General features: G+C 45.6%; 1 protein-coding gene across 6 annotated transcripts in view; it reads right to left on the bottom strand.

The window, feature by feature from the left end:
• Positions 1–16260, bottom strand: part of bahcc1b (BAH domain and coiled-coil containing 1b) — a 267650-nt gene that overhangs the window by 194351 nt on the left and 57039 nt on the right. For all 6 annotated transcript variants that reach the window (XM_078225578.1, XM_078225581.1, XM_078225579.1 and 3 more), the window contains exon 3: positions 9235–9405. In XM_078225578.1, coding sequence (XP_078081704.1) covers positions 9235–9405 — 171 coding nt within the window. The remainder of the gene's footprint in view (positions 1–9234; positions 9406–16260) is intronic.

Genomic DNA, 16260 nt, shown 5'->3' with positions numbered 1-16260 from the left:
AATGTTAATTTGCATTTTTCTATCATTTACTGCTCATGAAATGTAGCGTTTGGTTTGTAAAACTGCTCGCGATAATCTTGTCTCTGTACACTTGTATATTCTGGGCTTGCCTGCAGGATTTACCAAGCAAGTTTCAAACTTTATTTGTCATGCTGAAGATGCACAAACAAAAATGTTACGATAGACTGGTGATAGTGAAGGGTATTTTCTGTTGGTTTGCCTGGAGATAGGTTTAAATTTCACTGATTGAAACTTACAAAGATATCTTGTCCTTTTCTCAATTTAGAAATCTCGGGAACTTCCCATGCTCTGAAGATATTTGCAGGTGTTTTGGAAACCCTGGATAAATATAAGCTCACGAAGCCCAGAAGCAGATCGTAGGCAACTCTGGGGCTAGCGGGTGCCAAGATGGGCTGGTTGTCCCAGTCGTTTTAGAAGCTGTTGGGCCCTCTAGCCCTCACCTCTCAAACTCTCTGAGCCACCCCACATGGTCTCTGCAACTCATGCCTCCCCACTCAACTGCTCCCCCCATGCTCCCTCATACTCCCATGCCACCTGCATGCCTACCCATGCCTCTAAACCACCACCATGCCCCTTCATTCCCCCATGCCACCTCCATGTCAACTCATGCCCCCACCCATGCCACATGGCCCATCATGTCCCAGATGTCACCTCCAAAGCCACCTACTCAGTGTCCACCATAGATTGACCTCAGGAGCAAGAACTTTGGACAACCTAACACAGTTCTTAGTCCAACACTTGATCATAAAAAATATCTCATTCATGAAATCCATTTCTTTTAAATCTCCTGAAGTGGTTAATCTCTTAAAAAAAACTAACTTTTATACAAAGTTCCCATCAAAAACAGCTAATTCTTTAAAAGCCTATTTAAACTGTCAATCGAACTGTGAACTCAACCCCCCTGCTGAGATAGCTGTAGCTTTTGAAACTCAGCCAAGCTTTCATTAGGAACCCTTGGGCAAGGTCAACAAAGACCTCATTTAAAATTGCATGAAGCGATGGTCATTTTTCTAGCCTGTAGCCTGTCAATCAAAGCAGCCCAGCGAAGGTTTTTTTTTTAATGCACACTGACAGATTCGGTCTGTATTTTTCATGTTTAAAGAGCAAAGGCCTTTAAAATCTTCAGATCATGATACTTAAACAGAGCTCATCCACCCATTTATGCCGATTACATAAGTTTGTGATTCCCACACTGTGGTAAATAACCCTGGACCAAGCAAGGTAGAGCACGATGGAACTCAAGGCCCTGTTGAGTTTGGGTTTCCCTCCTGTGTGAGTCATACCTCACCCAACTCCCTCTGCCTGGAAAAATGGGATCTGTTGGATATGGTGCCAGCACTTTGTCATTCGGGTTCCCCACTCCATTTTTAAAGAACCGCGAGTTTTCCTGACTCCGTAAAAACCTTGACTCAGATGTCAGGCAAAGGATTAAACAACCACAAAAGGCAGCTGGGAGCCTAATTATCATGCCAAAGGTATGGCCAGTTGGCTTTAATTGGGCTGCAACTGAACTTTAAGTGACACGGAGTCTGGAATTCCTGACAGCTGTTCCAAATAAAGACACATTGATTCCCCAAATTAAGTGGCTCCTTTAACCTTCTTCATGGGTCAGGGGGCAGTGCTAGCCCCAGGTTCACTCATCAAGGAAGCCTTCATCCACACACCCAGCCTCGATTTCTTTTGTTACACCTGCCCCTGATCACCAGCCTTCCCCATCATCCGCCCAATCTCAAACAGTCCCCCCAACCCAATTGCTAACGTCACCCATCTGATCTTAAAACATCCCCCCCATTTCCAATTGGTGGTCACCCAATCCCCATCACCGCACAATCCCAGGTCACAGATCCGCAGCTCCCCTTCTCCCGCCAGGCCTCTCATCATCAATGTTCCCTTCCACCCACTGGCCCCAGCAGAGATAGCCTGACAATGTGAATATGAGGCTCAGGCGTTACAAACAGCAGCAACCTCCTGCCTACCAACCGCCTGATTACCAGGCCAGGCAATTCATTCACCTCCAGCCTCCACAGCACCTTTCTCAGGCATTTCCTGTTAATATTGCCAAAAGGTGAAGGTGAGAAAGTCTGTACAGAACCAGAAGAAATAGCAGAGGCGCTTAATGAATATTTTACCTCGGTATTCACGGTGGAAAAAGACCTGGGTGGTTGTACTACAGGATTGAGGCGGACTGAAAAGATTGAGTATGTGGACATTAAGAAAGAGGATGTGTTGGAAATTTTGAATAGCATCAAGATAGATAAGTCGCCGGGACTGGATGGGATGTACCCCAGGTTACTGTGGGAGGTGAGGGAAGAGATTGCAGAGCCTCTGGCGATGATCTTTGCGTCATCGATGGAGACAGGAGAGGTTCCGGAGGATTGGAGGATTGCGGATGTGGTTCCTATATTCAAGAAAGGGAATAGGGATAGCCCAGGAAATTACCGACCGGTGAGTCTAACCTCAGTGGTTGGTAAGTTGATGGAGAAGATCCTGAGGGACAGGATTTATGAACATTTAGAGAAGTTTAGTATGCTCAAAAGTAGTCAGCATGGCATTGTCAAAGGCAAATCGTGCCTTACGAGCCTGGTGGAGTTCTTTGAAAATGTGACTAAACACACTGACGAAGGAAAAGCGGTAGATGTGGTTTACATGGACTTCAGCAAGGCGTTCGATAAGGTCCCCCATGCAAGACTTCTCGAGAAAGTGAGAGGGCATGGGATCCAAGAGGCTGTTGCCTTGTGGATTCAGAACTGGCTTGCCTGCAGAAGGCAGAGAGTGGTTGTAGACGGGTCTTTTTTTGAATGGAGGTCGGTCACTAGTGGAGTGCCCCAGGGATCTGTTCTGGGACCCTTGCTGTTTGTCATTTTCATAAATGACCTGCATGAGGAAGTGAGGGATGGGTTGGTAAGTTTGCCGACGACACGAAGGTTGGTGGTGCTGTGGATAGGTTGGAGGGATGTCAGTAGCTGCAGCGTGACATAGCTAGGATGCAAGACTGGGCAGAGAAGTGGCAGATGGACTTCAACCCGGATAAATGTGTAGTGGTCCATTTTGGTAGGTCAAATGGGATGAAGGAGTATAATATCAAGGGTAAGACAATTAGCAGTGTAGCGGATCAGAACGACCTTGGAGTCCGGGTCCATAGGACTCTTAATTCGGCCTCGCAGGTAGAGGAGGTGGTTAAGAAGGCGTATGGTGTGCTGGCCTTCATCAATCGAGGGATTGAGTTTAGGAGTCAGGAGATAATGATGCAGCTTTATAAGACCCTCGTCAGACCCCACTTGGAGTACTGTGCTCAGTTCTGGTCGCCTCATTACAGGAGGGATGTGGAAATGATTGAAAGGGTGCAGAGAAGATTTACAAGGATGTTGCCTGGATTGGTTGGCATGCCTTATGAGGATAGGCTGAGGGAGCTCGGTCTTTTCTCCTTGGAGAGACGAAGGATGAGAGGTGACCTGATAGAGGTGTACAAGATGTTGAGAGATATAGATCGGGTGAATTCTCGGAGGCTTTTTCCCAGGTGAAATGGCTGCTACGAGAGGACACAGGTTTAAGGTGCTGGGGAGTAGGTACAGAGGTGATGTCAGGGGTAAGTTTTTCACTCAGAGGGTGGTGGGTGAGTGGAATTGGCTGCCGTCAGTGGTGGTGGAGGCAAACTCGATAGGGTCTTTTAAGAGACTTCTGGATGAGTACATGGGACTTAATAGGATTGTGGGTTATAGGTAAGCCTATATATAAGCCTAGGTAGGTAGGGACATGACCGGCGCAACTTGTGGGCCGAATGGCCTGTTTGTGCTGTATTTTTTCTGTGTTCTATCTGGCATCATTTCTATCAAGAATTAGACTAAAGTTCAATTGAAGACTAGTATCAAGTGACAAAGACTCTATACAGATTTTTCTATCCTTCTCACATTGCTCTTTCTCCTTTTATCCCCACTGGGCAGCTGGCTAACATTGAACTTACAGGAAATCACTGACAGGCTATCAGTTAATACATTTAATCTATCCTTAAGATGGTATCTTATGTGCAAGCGAAGAGAGCTGAATGGGTTTGAGAAGCGGCAAGAGGACAGAAAGCAAAGGGTAACATAAAAACATAGAAGCAGGAGTCGGCCATTCAGCCCTTCGAGCCTGCTCCGCTATTCATTTTGATCATGGCTGATCATCGAATTCAATATCCTGATCCCCCCCATATCCCTTGATTCCTTAAGCCCCAAGAGCTATATCTAACTTCCTCTCAAAATCAGAAAACGTTTTGGCCTCAACTACATGCTGTGGTAGTGAATTCCACACATTCACCGCCCTCTGGGTGAAGAAATTTCTCCTCACCTCAATTCTAAAAGGTTTACCCCTTATCCTCAAACTATGACCCCTAGTTCTGGACTCCCCCACCATCGGGAATATTCTTTCTGAATCTACCCTGTCCAAACCTGTTAGAATTTTATAAGTTTCCATGAGATCCTCTCTCTCACAACAGGAGGAGAAATGGATGTTGGTCAGATGGATGGAATGTGGGCGTTGTGTTCCCCTAGTGTCTGTACCCCAAGGGTCTGTGTTGGATGTGTCTCTTCTTTTCCATGCATGTAAATGATTTCACAATTAATGTCAAGAAGAATTATCTTGACTTTAAAGTCTCGACAATACCAGATAAAAGAACGCGGCAAAACATAAGGGAAAACGCAGGAGGTCATCGATGGGCTTGAAGAGTGGGCAACAGGGGGTGCATGCAGTCCCAAGCTGAGAAACCTGATGCAGTAACTGTACCCTGAATATTCTTTCACAAAATTGAAAGAGCAGCAAGATTGAAGCATGCAGAAATCATTAAAAATGATCTGTGAATTCTGGCTTCTATACATAGGTGCGTTGAATATCAAACCAAAAAAGTGATTTTAAAATTAAAGACACTGGTCCAGTTGAGGTACAGGGCATGTGATTATAAGAAGAATATTAGGACCACAGGAATGCTCACTAGAATTGCACCAGGAAATAATTATATTTTTAAAAACTAGAAAAGTTAAGTTTAGTTTCGCAGGAGCAGAGAAGATGAAAAGCAGATCAAATAGAGGTTTCCAAAATGATGAAGGGTTTTGAGACAATAAATACTATAGTGAATAAAAGCAAATTACTGCGGATGCTGGAATCTGAAACCAAGAGAGAAAATGCTGGAAAATCTCAGCAGGTCTGGCAGCGTCTGTAAGGAGAGAAAAGAGCTGACGTTTTGAGTCCAGATGACCCTTTGTCAAAGCTGTCTATCTTTGTCTTAAATACACTCAATGACTTGGCCTCTACAGCCTTCTGTGGCAATGAATTCCACAGGATCACCACATTCTGGCTGAAGAAATTCCTCCTTATCTCACTATCATGAATGGATCAAAATCAAGAATCAAGGAGCCTCAACACTTTGAATCATAGAATCCCGACAGTGCAGAAGGAGGCCATTCAGCCCATCAAGTCTGCACCAACAACAATCCCACTTTCTGTGCCTTTTAGCTTTGACAAAAGGTCATCTGGACTCGAAACGTCAGCCCTTTTCTCTCCTATAGATGCTGCCAGAAATACTGCAGTGAATGACTGTTTTCACTGATTGACCAGGCACTACCAGAGCTTGGACTCAGAACTGAAGGAAGCACCAACATGGACTGATGGGCCTAATGGCCTATCTCTAGGTTGGAATTTCTATGTGATTCACCAGAAGCAGGAGTTGGCCACCAGCCTCTTCAAGCCTGTCCCGCCACTCAATGAGATTATGGCCGACATACGCCGGCCTCAGCTCCTTTTTTGTGCCATTTCCCCACAACACTCTGTTCCTCGATCTATCAAGTATTTATCCACCTCCACTTTAAATACTTCTAATGATTCTGTAATTAGAAAAATAGAAGGGAAAGTTAAAACAACACTAAGCGTTCTTAAAAATGGAAAGATTTGCGACAAGTGCCTACTGAGAAAGAGACTATCTGACGATTCAAAAGAAGTGGAGTAGGTATTGCAAAAGGGCGAAGGCAAAGGGGAAGGGCAGTGAAACAGAATGTAAAGTAGATCACTGCAGTTAAACAGTTATCAGCACAGACCTGACCAGACCTCATTCTGGTTCAGAAGTTCTGTGATCCTACAATCAAAAATTTTTTCCCATATTCTCAGGTACTGAGGATTAGTTGCATCTTGTTTACATTGCAAAGTAGGTAAACAACATGAGTGAATCGCGCATTATGAAATTAATTGGTTATCAGTGGATTTACATGCGCTGAATGTCACTGTAAATCTGCTCCAGTCGGGTGCGCCGATACAATGTCAACACAAGCTATTTCATGTATGATGCAGCAAAGGATTTTATTTCACATATACACTTACAATTAAAGTTTATTATAGGCGATTCATACAATCATAGAATTCTACAGTGCAGAAGGAGGCCATTCAGCCCATCAAGTCAGCACCAACCACAATCTCACCCAGCCTCTAACCCTATAGCCCCACATATTTAACCCTGCTAGTCCCCCTAAATATAGGTCTGTTGATCAAGTGATGGCATCTTCAGTTAAACGCAAGACCAGTTGCCAGACGCTGGTATATAGAGTGAATGGCGTGTTTTCAGATTCTCAGGAACTATACAAGCACTGACGAATGTTCCACATTGCGCACATCAATACAGATTTGAATGTTGACCAAAATGGGAATATCGAAAGGATTTTGATGATGCAAACTCACGTTAAGAGTTTTATGAGCATTTGTTAAATAGAGGCCGGAACTTTCCGGCTGTTCGTGGCAGTGGGATCTTGTGCTCCCGCTGACAGCTCGCCCCAGTTGTGGGTTTCCCAGCAGCGTGAGGGGTGGAGTCAATGAGAAATTCCATTAACAGTGGCAGGACCAGGAGATCCCACTGCTGGCCAATGGCGCACCACCTCCAGCCATGAGAAAGACGTAGTGAGGAAGTCAGAGAATCCCTTCCAAATCCTCCGATGAGGTGCATTTTAGGAAAATATATTTCCATTCCTGTCAATGCTAAGTCATTATATATGTCAGCTGTGGCAGATATCATAGAGTCCCTACAATGCAGAAAGAGACCATCCAGCCCATTGAGTCTGTACCAACTTTCCGAAACAGCATCCCACCCAGGCCCACCCCCACCATCCCACTGCACCCCTTCCTAGGCCCGTAACCCTGAACATTCACCATCCGTCTAACCTGCACATCTTTGGACAGTGGGAGGAAACCAGAGGAAACACACGCAGACAAGGGGAGAATGTGCAAACTCCACACAGACAGTCACCCAAGGCCGGAATTGAACCTGGGTCGAGGCAGGAGTGCTAACCACTGTCCCACCTCAAAGTTAGAAAATTGTGGGTTCAAATCCAATTCCAGAGACTTGTAGGAAAGATCTATGCTCGCACTCTGGTGCCGTACTGACAGAGTACTGCACTGTCAGGGGTGCATCTTTAGGATGTGGCGTCAAACCAAGGTCCTGTCTGCTTTTAGGTGGGTGTGAATAATCCCACAGCACTATATTGAAGAAGAGCAGAGGAGTTATCCCTGTCTTGGTTAATGCTTACCCCTCACTCAACCTCACAAAAACATAAGGCCATAAAACCATAAGACATAGAGTCAGAATTAGGCCATTCAGCCCATCGAGTCTGCTCCGCCATTCAATCTTGGCTGATATGATTCTGATCCTCATTCTCCTGCCTTCTTCTCCTTGTAACCCTCGATCCCCTTATTGATCAAGAACCTATCTATCTCTATCTTAAAGACACTCAATGACCTGGCCTCCACAGCCCTCTTGTGGCAATGAGTTCCACAGATTCACACCTTCTGAAGAAATTCCTCCTCATCTCAGTTTTAAAGGAGCGTCCCTTCACTCTGAGGTTGTGCCCTTGAGTTCCAGTCTCTCCCACTCGAGGAAACATCCTCTCCACGTCCACTCAATCTAGGCCTCTCAGCATTCTGCAAGTTTCGATTAGCTCCCCCCAACCCCCATCCTTCTAAACTCCATCGAGTATGGACACAGACTCCTCAACCGCTCCTCATATGACAAACGCTTCTTTCCTGGGATCATTCTTGTGAACCGCCTCTGGACCCCCTCCATATTGTGGGAGTTGGCTTTATGAAAGTTGGCTGCTGTGTTTACCGACTATCCAACAGTGAAAATACGTCCTTGGTCCGAAGGCATGTTGGGCTGATGTGAGGTTGTGGAAGGCACTATTTAACTGGAAGCTTTTTCTTTCCTCTGTAGACTCATTCAAATATTATGTTCATAGAAATCATAGAAACCCTACAGTACAGAAAGAGGCCATTCGGCCCACCGAGTCTGCACCGACCCACAATCCCACCCAGGCCCTACCCCCATATCCCTATATATTTACCACTAATCCCTCTAACCTACACATCTTATGACACTAAGGGCAATTTTTTAGCATGACCAATCAACCTAACCCGCACATCTTTGGACTGTGGGAGGAAACCGGAGCACCCAGAGGAAACCCACGCAGACACGAGGAGAATGTGCAAACTCCACACAGACAGTGACCCAAGCCGGGAATCGAACCCAGGTCCCTGGAGCTGTGAAGCAGCAGTGCTAACCACTGTGCTACTGTGCCGCCCATGTTCTTTAAAAAAAATGTATGACATACAATGAAGCCGGGATTAAAACTTTGAACAGAGAATATTATGAGGTGCATGATTTTGTAATCATTAATAGCATCAAATGCAGTTTCTAGACTAGAGATTTTTTTTTAAAAATCAATATGCTCCCTGAATTAACGATGAAAGGAGTGCTGCTTTTCACTTTGATTGTCATGACTTGTAAAAATAATTATAATTTGATAAATGTTTTAATGAGTCAAACAAGAGGTTGCTGATGTTCACTCAGCAGAAGCTGCTAATGCAGTCCACACGGCACTCTGTGACATTGCAGTACCAAGCACCAGTGAGGAAAGCTCCGCACACACAGACCCACAGTTCAAAGCACTCCACACCACAGTCATGCTAAGAATAAATCTTCCAACTTCTCTCTGTTTCCAGCCCCTGCTGTAAACATGTGTGGGGAATCCCACAGAGAATAATATTATTCGGCCCAAGGCCACCAGATGTCTTACCACCCAGACTTCCAGTCAAGTGATGCGCACAGAATCGTTCCAACTGTAAGTCGGAAGCTTCCTTTTGAATTTAGACTTTGCGCAAAGACTCGCCGAACCTCTCGGGACACGGGCCGTCTGAGTTTCTTACCTTCGTGGGAGTGGGAAAACCAGATCTGCGACGTTGCTGAGTGTGGACTTCGGAAGGCGGGCTCCGAGGGGGATGACGTGGGGCCTGCAGGATGAGCAGGTGCTGATCCCAAGCTGCTGGCCAGGAAACTTCCCATGAATGTGGCCGATGAGTTTCCCATCAGTGCGTTGCCTGGTGCATCCAAAAAAGGGGAAGGAAAAAAAAAACACAGGCAAGGTTAGTTCTGTCTTTCAGTGGTACATTTTATCCTACAAACTTTCTACTGAGGACAATCGTTATTTGTGTTTATGTTGTTTGCATCTTAATTCCATCTGTCACAGGTAAATACCCCAAGGCAAGTGTTAGGCTTTAAAGACAAGTAAACTGAGGTGAGATAGGTTGCTGCTACCTCTCACAATTAACCACTGCATTGAATTGTGTAACCACTGTTCTTTTTAAGCTCCGTAAACCCAAAATCAAACTTCCGTTTCACTATCTGTTTGTATTTGTATTTAAAATTGCACAGTTCTGGGAGGGAGGCCAACTCTTTAAGGGTCCGACTTGATGTGAGTTTGGGCTGTTGCAGCCCAAATCTTTAGGGTAGCCCACAGCACAAAACCACCCACAACTTGGCACAAGTCTGCGCTCCCAATGAGACAGAGAGAGGCCATTAAGATGGTTGGATTGGAAGGATCATTTTCCTGTGGTTGGGGTGAAGGTGATGCGGGCCAGAGAGAAAGGAGCTTTGTTTTATATCTGTCTGGGCTAAATCGGAACTCAAAAGAGTTTAATGCTGACCCAGAGCAGCAAAAATGCTAATTTATTTAATTCCCTCACACTGGGATCCCTCACTTTGATTTATTCAACAGAAAGGATGTACCTGCTATGGATGTGAGATCGAGGGAAAAGCACAGAATCACTAACATGTAAATTGGTCTGCAAAATCAGATTCAACTGAAGGGGCTGAAAATCCTCGGCCCTCTCTAATGAGGGCTACAAACTGAAGCTGGTTTGTACAGACTGAATTTTGACATTGCCTCCGAGTTCCTGTTAGCCCATGTTTGGGGCAGAGCCTCCCATTACACTAAATAAGGCCATTAAAGTGGGGTGGGGACACAGGGCTTAGAATGGGAGCCTTAGAGATCTCATAGTTGTGGCTTAGAAAATGGCAGTTAGGGGATTGATTGCCTTTCCACTCAGAAGGGATTAGCATGCAGGGCTCAGGTATGGAAGCCAGCTTTCCCCCCACCACACCCACCCACACAAAAACACATGCACACACACCCATCCTCACACAAACACACACCCACCCTCACACACACACACTCACACCCACCCACTCACACCCACACACTCACACCCACCCTCACACACACACACCCACCCTCACACACACATACACTCACACCCACACACACAAAAACACACATACTCACATCCACATACACAAAAACACACACACACTCACACCCACCCTCACACACACACACATACACTCACACCCACCCTCACACACACACACATACACTCACACCCACACACACAAAAACACACACTCACACACAACACACACAGACTCACACCCACCCACACACATACTTACAAAAACACACACTCACACCCACCCTCACACACACACACACACACCCACTCACACCCACCCACACACGCACACACATACACACACACCCAGCCTCGCACACTCACACACACGCCCACACCCACTCACACCCACCCTCACTCACACGCCCACACCCACCCACACACATACTCACACACATACACACACTCAGAAAAATACACACACTCATCCCCACCCACACACACTCACCCTCTCACACACGCTCATACCCACCCACACACACTCACACCCACTCACCCACACAAAAACATACAAAACCAGCACCCACCCACACAAAAACACACACACTCACACTCACCCTCACAAAACACTCACACACATCCTCACAAAAACGTACACACTTACACCCACCCACACACACAAACACACACACATGAGCATATGCACGCATACATACACAAACTCTCACACAAACACACAACTCACATGTAAACCCACATGCAAACACACACAGAACGCATACAAAACTGTCCAGATCATCAACTTCAAATGGTGACAATCTAACCGCAGAAAGTTCTGGAAGTAGCCAAGAGGTAGTCAGCATATGCACGTTTATATAATTTTTACTCTGGGTCAAAGGGTGCGGACCCAACTCTATCTATCGGCCAATTTATCAATTGACGTCTTCCGAAAGAGGTGCTGGTTGGGTGCATTGGCCACGCTAAATTCTCCCTCAGTGTACCCAAACAGGCGCCAGAATAGGGGATTTTCACAGTAACTTCACTGCAGTGTTAAAGTACGCCCACTTGTGACACTAATAAATAAATAATAAATAAATAATTACATGATTCAAGGGACTGAAGAATCTGCAATCGGGATTACTGTGCCCAAGTCTCAGTTTAGTTCTGTTGGTTACATCCTTGCCTCATCATCAGAACCATGCAGATTCAAGGCCTAATTCCCCACTTGAGCACAGAAACAATGTTGACATTTGGTGAAAAACTGAAAGGGTGTTGCATTGTTAGAGGTTTAGATAAGGTACAAAGCCATCGGCTGTTCAGGTGTAAAGATTGATACTATTTGAAGAGGAGTGGAAAACATTCCAAAGTATCCCACAGTCAATTCATTACTTTTGATGTTTTGCGCACTGTCGTCACGGAAACAAGTCGTCTCACATACTGCAGTGAGACAGTTAACCTGCTTTGTTGATTGAGGGATGAATGTTGATTCGGACACCAGAAAAGATCTCCCGCTCTTCTAGCCCATGGTGTCTTTTACCTCAAATTTAACGTCGCATCGGAAAGGCAGCACCTCTGACAATGCAGCATCCCCTAGATACAGCACAGCAGTGTCAGCCGAGATCACATGCTCGAGGGGGGCTGAGTGCATAATCTTGCAAGACCCGTGAGTCCACCATTTTCTTAGCTGCCTGACTGACATCCCTATCTCAAACAGCAATGCCAAATTCAGATTAACTGGCCATACATCTTGTTGTGGGATCTTGCTGGGCACAAACGGGCTGCCATATCTGCTTAAGCCACTACAACGACTGCATTTCCACGCGAATTCGACGGTTGTAAAGGAGTTGAGGGATTTGTCGAGATGTGATAATGCACGGTATAAATGCAAGGAAAAATAAACTGCCTTTAAAAAATAAAGAAAAAATGGTCATGTCACCAGGCGCTACAGCAGACTCGACATGGTTAATGGACAAACTGTAGTGTAGCCGGTATCATATGTCCTACTTCTGCTGGCATCGTTTCAGTACAGACACACAGGGGAAGAGCGTGTTTTGCTTGATTCAAGCGTCCATTCTTCATGTGGCCTCGGGCTAAACTGGTACTCTAAAATACATCAGCCAGTTTTTACAACCATGCAATATTTTAAGAATGTTCGTGGGAAGCATGCCTTCAGGCCCCCAGCACAACCTCTTTGTATGTAGCATTTGTCAGACAGTATTTGCTCTATCCAACGATGCTGAGTAGGCGCTAACACATGCAGGACACACCAAATGCTTTTACTGAACAATTTAAGCAATTATCATTTCGCTGCAAGACTGGGAGTGATTGTTAATGCGGGAGAGGGTCAGCGGGTACAGGGCATGAAGGAATCCAGCTTTGCCAGTTCATACACCCTTTACAGCTTTCCACTGAATGCAGATGCCGGAGACACAGGCACATTGAGCCAGTTGTACAGACGCCTACTGTTTGCTGGTACACTAGTAATACACATCTGTAGTCGGCAGTCTGAGGTGATGGCAAGCCATGGGAATATGGGTGAAGGGAACTGGATTTGGTCTATCGTACGGCAAGTAGGGTATCAATGTGGGCACAGTGTGATGTGCTTTTCCGTCAGGCAAGGGCTTTTCCATTGACTTACATACAAACAAGGACAGGAGTAGGCCACTTGGCCCTTCGAGCCTTCTCTGCCATTCAATAAGATCATGGCTGATCTACTTGTAACCTCACCATTTGTAAGACCATAAAATATAGGAGCAGAATTAGGCCATTCGGCCCACCGAGTCTGCTCTGCCATTCAATCATGGCGGATAAGTTTCTCAACCCCATTTCCCGCCTTTTTCCCATAACCTTTGATCCCTTTACCAATCAAGAACCTATCTATCTCTGTCTTAAATGCATTCAATGACTTGGCCTCCACAGCCATCTGTGGCAATGAATTCCACTGATTCACCACCCACTGGCTGAAGAAATTCCTCCTCATCTCAGTTCTAAAGGATCATCCCTTTACTCTGAGACTGTGCCCTCGGATCCAAATCTCTCCTACTAATGGAAACATCTTCCCCACATCCACTCTATCCAGGCCTTTCAGTATACCTGCCTACCTTTCACCCCTTCATAAATCAAGAAGTTATCTGGCTCTGCCTCAATAAAATTTAAAGACTGCTTCCAAAGCCTTTTGAGGAGGAGAGTTCCAAAACCCTCTGAGGGGAAACATTCCCCCATCTCTGTCTTAAATCAGTGACCCCTGATTTTTAACAGTGATCCCTAGTTCTAGCTTCTCCGACAAGAGGGAGCATCCTCTCCACATCCATCCTGTCAAATTGGTAAACCAATTACCATTGAGGGCAGATGGCTCCAGGTTCGATTCCTGATTTAGCTGATACCAATTCTTTCCTCCCTTGGTTGCAATGCCAGAATGGACCTCAGCACCCAAGCTGAACAGGGTGAAATTGGCACTGCCAGAGGGACTTGCTCATCATTTCTATCCATCACACGTGACCACCTGCGTGATTATAGATCCTGTTAGCATCCTGTTGATCTTTCTCTGCACCCTAGCTATGACTGTGACACATTTGGCACTCTCTCCTTTCCTTCTCTATGAATGGTATGCTTTGTCTGTATAGCGCGCAAGAAACAATATTTTTCACTGTATACGAATACATGTGACAATAATAAATCAAATCATTCACTGCCTAAACTCACATGACCAGCCCCTGGTCATAAATCAGCACAAGCGAGCACATTCAGAACATGGGAAGGAAAATGAAGCAATGAATGTAGTGGGTTAACCATGTGATGGTCTTAAGATCTTCACATGACACCCAATGAATTTTAGTGCTTTAGTTGTACTTTTTAATAAAGAATTCCTTGCATTAAAGCACCCTCTTCAAGGGATGATAACTGTAACTCAAACTGTGCTCCTCTGGACCTCGCACCGAGGGGTATCTCCGCTGAGCTGCCAGCCTCCACATGGTACATTGGCGAGACCATGCAGACGCTACAACAACGGATGAATGAACACCGCTCGACAATCACCAGGCAGGAGTGTTCCCTTCCTGGTCACGGGCATTCAGCCTCTGACCTTCGGGTAAGCGTTCTCCAAGGTGGCCTTCACGACACACGACAACGCAGAATTGCTGAGCAGAAACTGATAGCCAAGTTCCGCACACATGAGGATGGCCTCAACCGGGATCTTGGGTTCATGTCACACTATCTGTAACCCCCCACGACTTGCCTGGGTTTGCAAAATCTCAGTAACTGTCCTGGCTGGAGACAATACACATCTCTTTAACCTGTGTTAATCCTCTCTCCACTCACATTGTCTGTACCTTTAAGACTTGATTACCTGTAAAGACTCGCATTCCAACCATTATCTTGTAAATTGAGTTTGTGTCTATATATGCCCTGTTTGTGAACACAACCCCTCACTCACCTGAAGAAGGAGCGACACTCCGAAAGCTTGTGCTACCAATCAAACCTGTTGACTTCAACCTGGTGTTGTGAGACTTCTTACTGAGCCTCCACATAAAGCAGGGGCTGCCCCTCAGCACCAGTGAGCCAGTAGAATTAAATGTTAATTGACTATCAGCCTCCCAAGTCTCGCCCGCAAAGCTCCCCAGCGGAGGAATGCATCGGGGGCGGGTAGTATTCTGAATGTGGTTCCCCGCTATTTTTCCACACTTTCCCCCACTCTGCTACTATTCCCTCAGGAAAATTCATCTCTCAGAACCGGCTGGTTGCAAAATCCAATAGCAAAGATCTGAGTACAAATCATTTGACATAAGCAGGTAAGATGCATCCTCCCTTCAAATAGGGAGAATATATTTCCTTATGAAAACCCTCTTTCCCACCTTAGCTCTGCTAGCCCTGGTGATTTAAGTAAGACACCGCTCACCATCTACCATGAGACTGGACATTGTCTAAGCTGGAATTTTAAAGTGCCCGGCACACGGGAACTGAAGGATGATCTGAACTGAGCCAAACCCAAATGCTGTGGAATAAAACTGAAATAGCTATTCAAACAATTCGGTCCCCACAGTTCACTTTCGCTCTTCCCTAATACACAACAAAGCGTAGAGTGAGCCCCTGAGCTTTCCTGATGCCAACATTCTGACATACCCTCACACTTGTCCACCATTGTATAGGCCACTCTTTGAAACTGATACCAAACCTGAATGTTGTATCGTGGTTATCCTTAGCAAGATCACTGAAATCTGTCTTTTATTTTTAAATGGTGTCACTGCTTTAGTAAATATCAGAACTTCTTTATGATTCTGTCGTTATATTTGTAATGTGGAGATATTTGTAACCATTTTTATGTGTGAGCTTGAACAAGGTTTGACTGCACTCAACATCACAGCCTCTCAATCTTGTTCTTGCCCAACTTTCAGCCTTGCACATTTCTATGGCACGGCTCACGACATAGCTTACCATTTTTTCCAGGCAACCACGGTTGATTTTTTGGTGGCAGGTAGCAACGAGGTCAGCTTTAGGTGGACGTAGCTTTCAGACCAGGGACCAAACTCAAAACATTTCTGAATTCCATAGTTCAGTACTGTACCAGAGAGTGGATATACTGAGTGGAACTACCGGAGAAACCAGCACATTGGCACTGCCTAATCACTCCACTGTTAGCGGGGAGTGGCGCTTGGGTTCAATGTGGTGGGAAATAGCTAGAGAATGGGTCAAAGCAAATTAAAGTTGGCACAGACTTCTGGAATGTTC

This window comes from Mustelus asterias, chromosome 12 (assembly GCF_964213995.1).
Source record: "Mustelus asterias chromosome 12, sMusAst1.hap1.1, whole genome shotgun sequence".
Lineage (NCBI taxonomy): Eukaryota > Metazoa > Chordata > Chondrichthyes > Carcharhiniformes > Triakidae > Mustelus > Mustelus asterias.
This window is presented reverse-complemented; position numbering and strand designations above follow the sequence as displayed.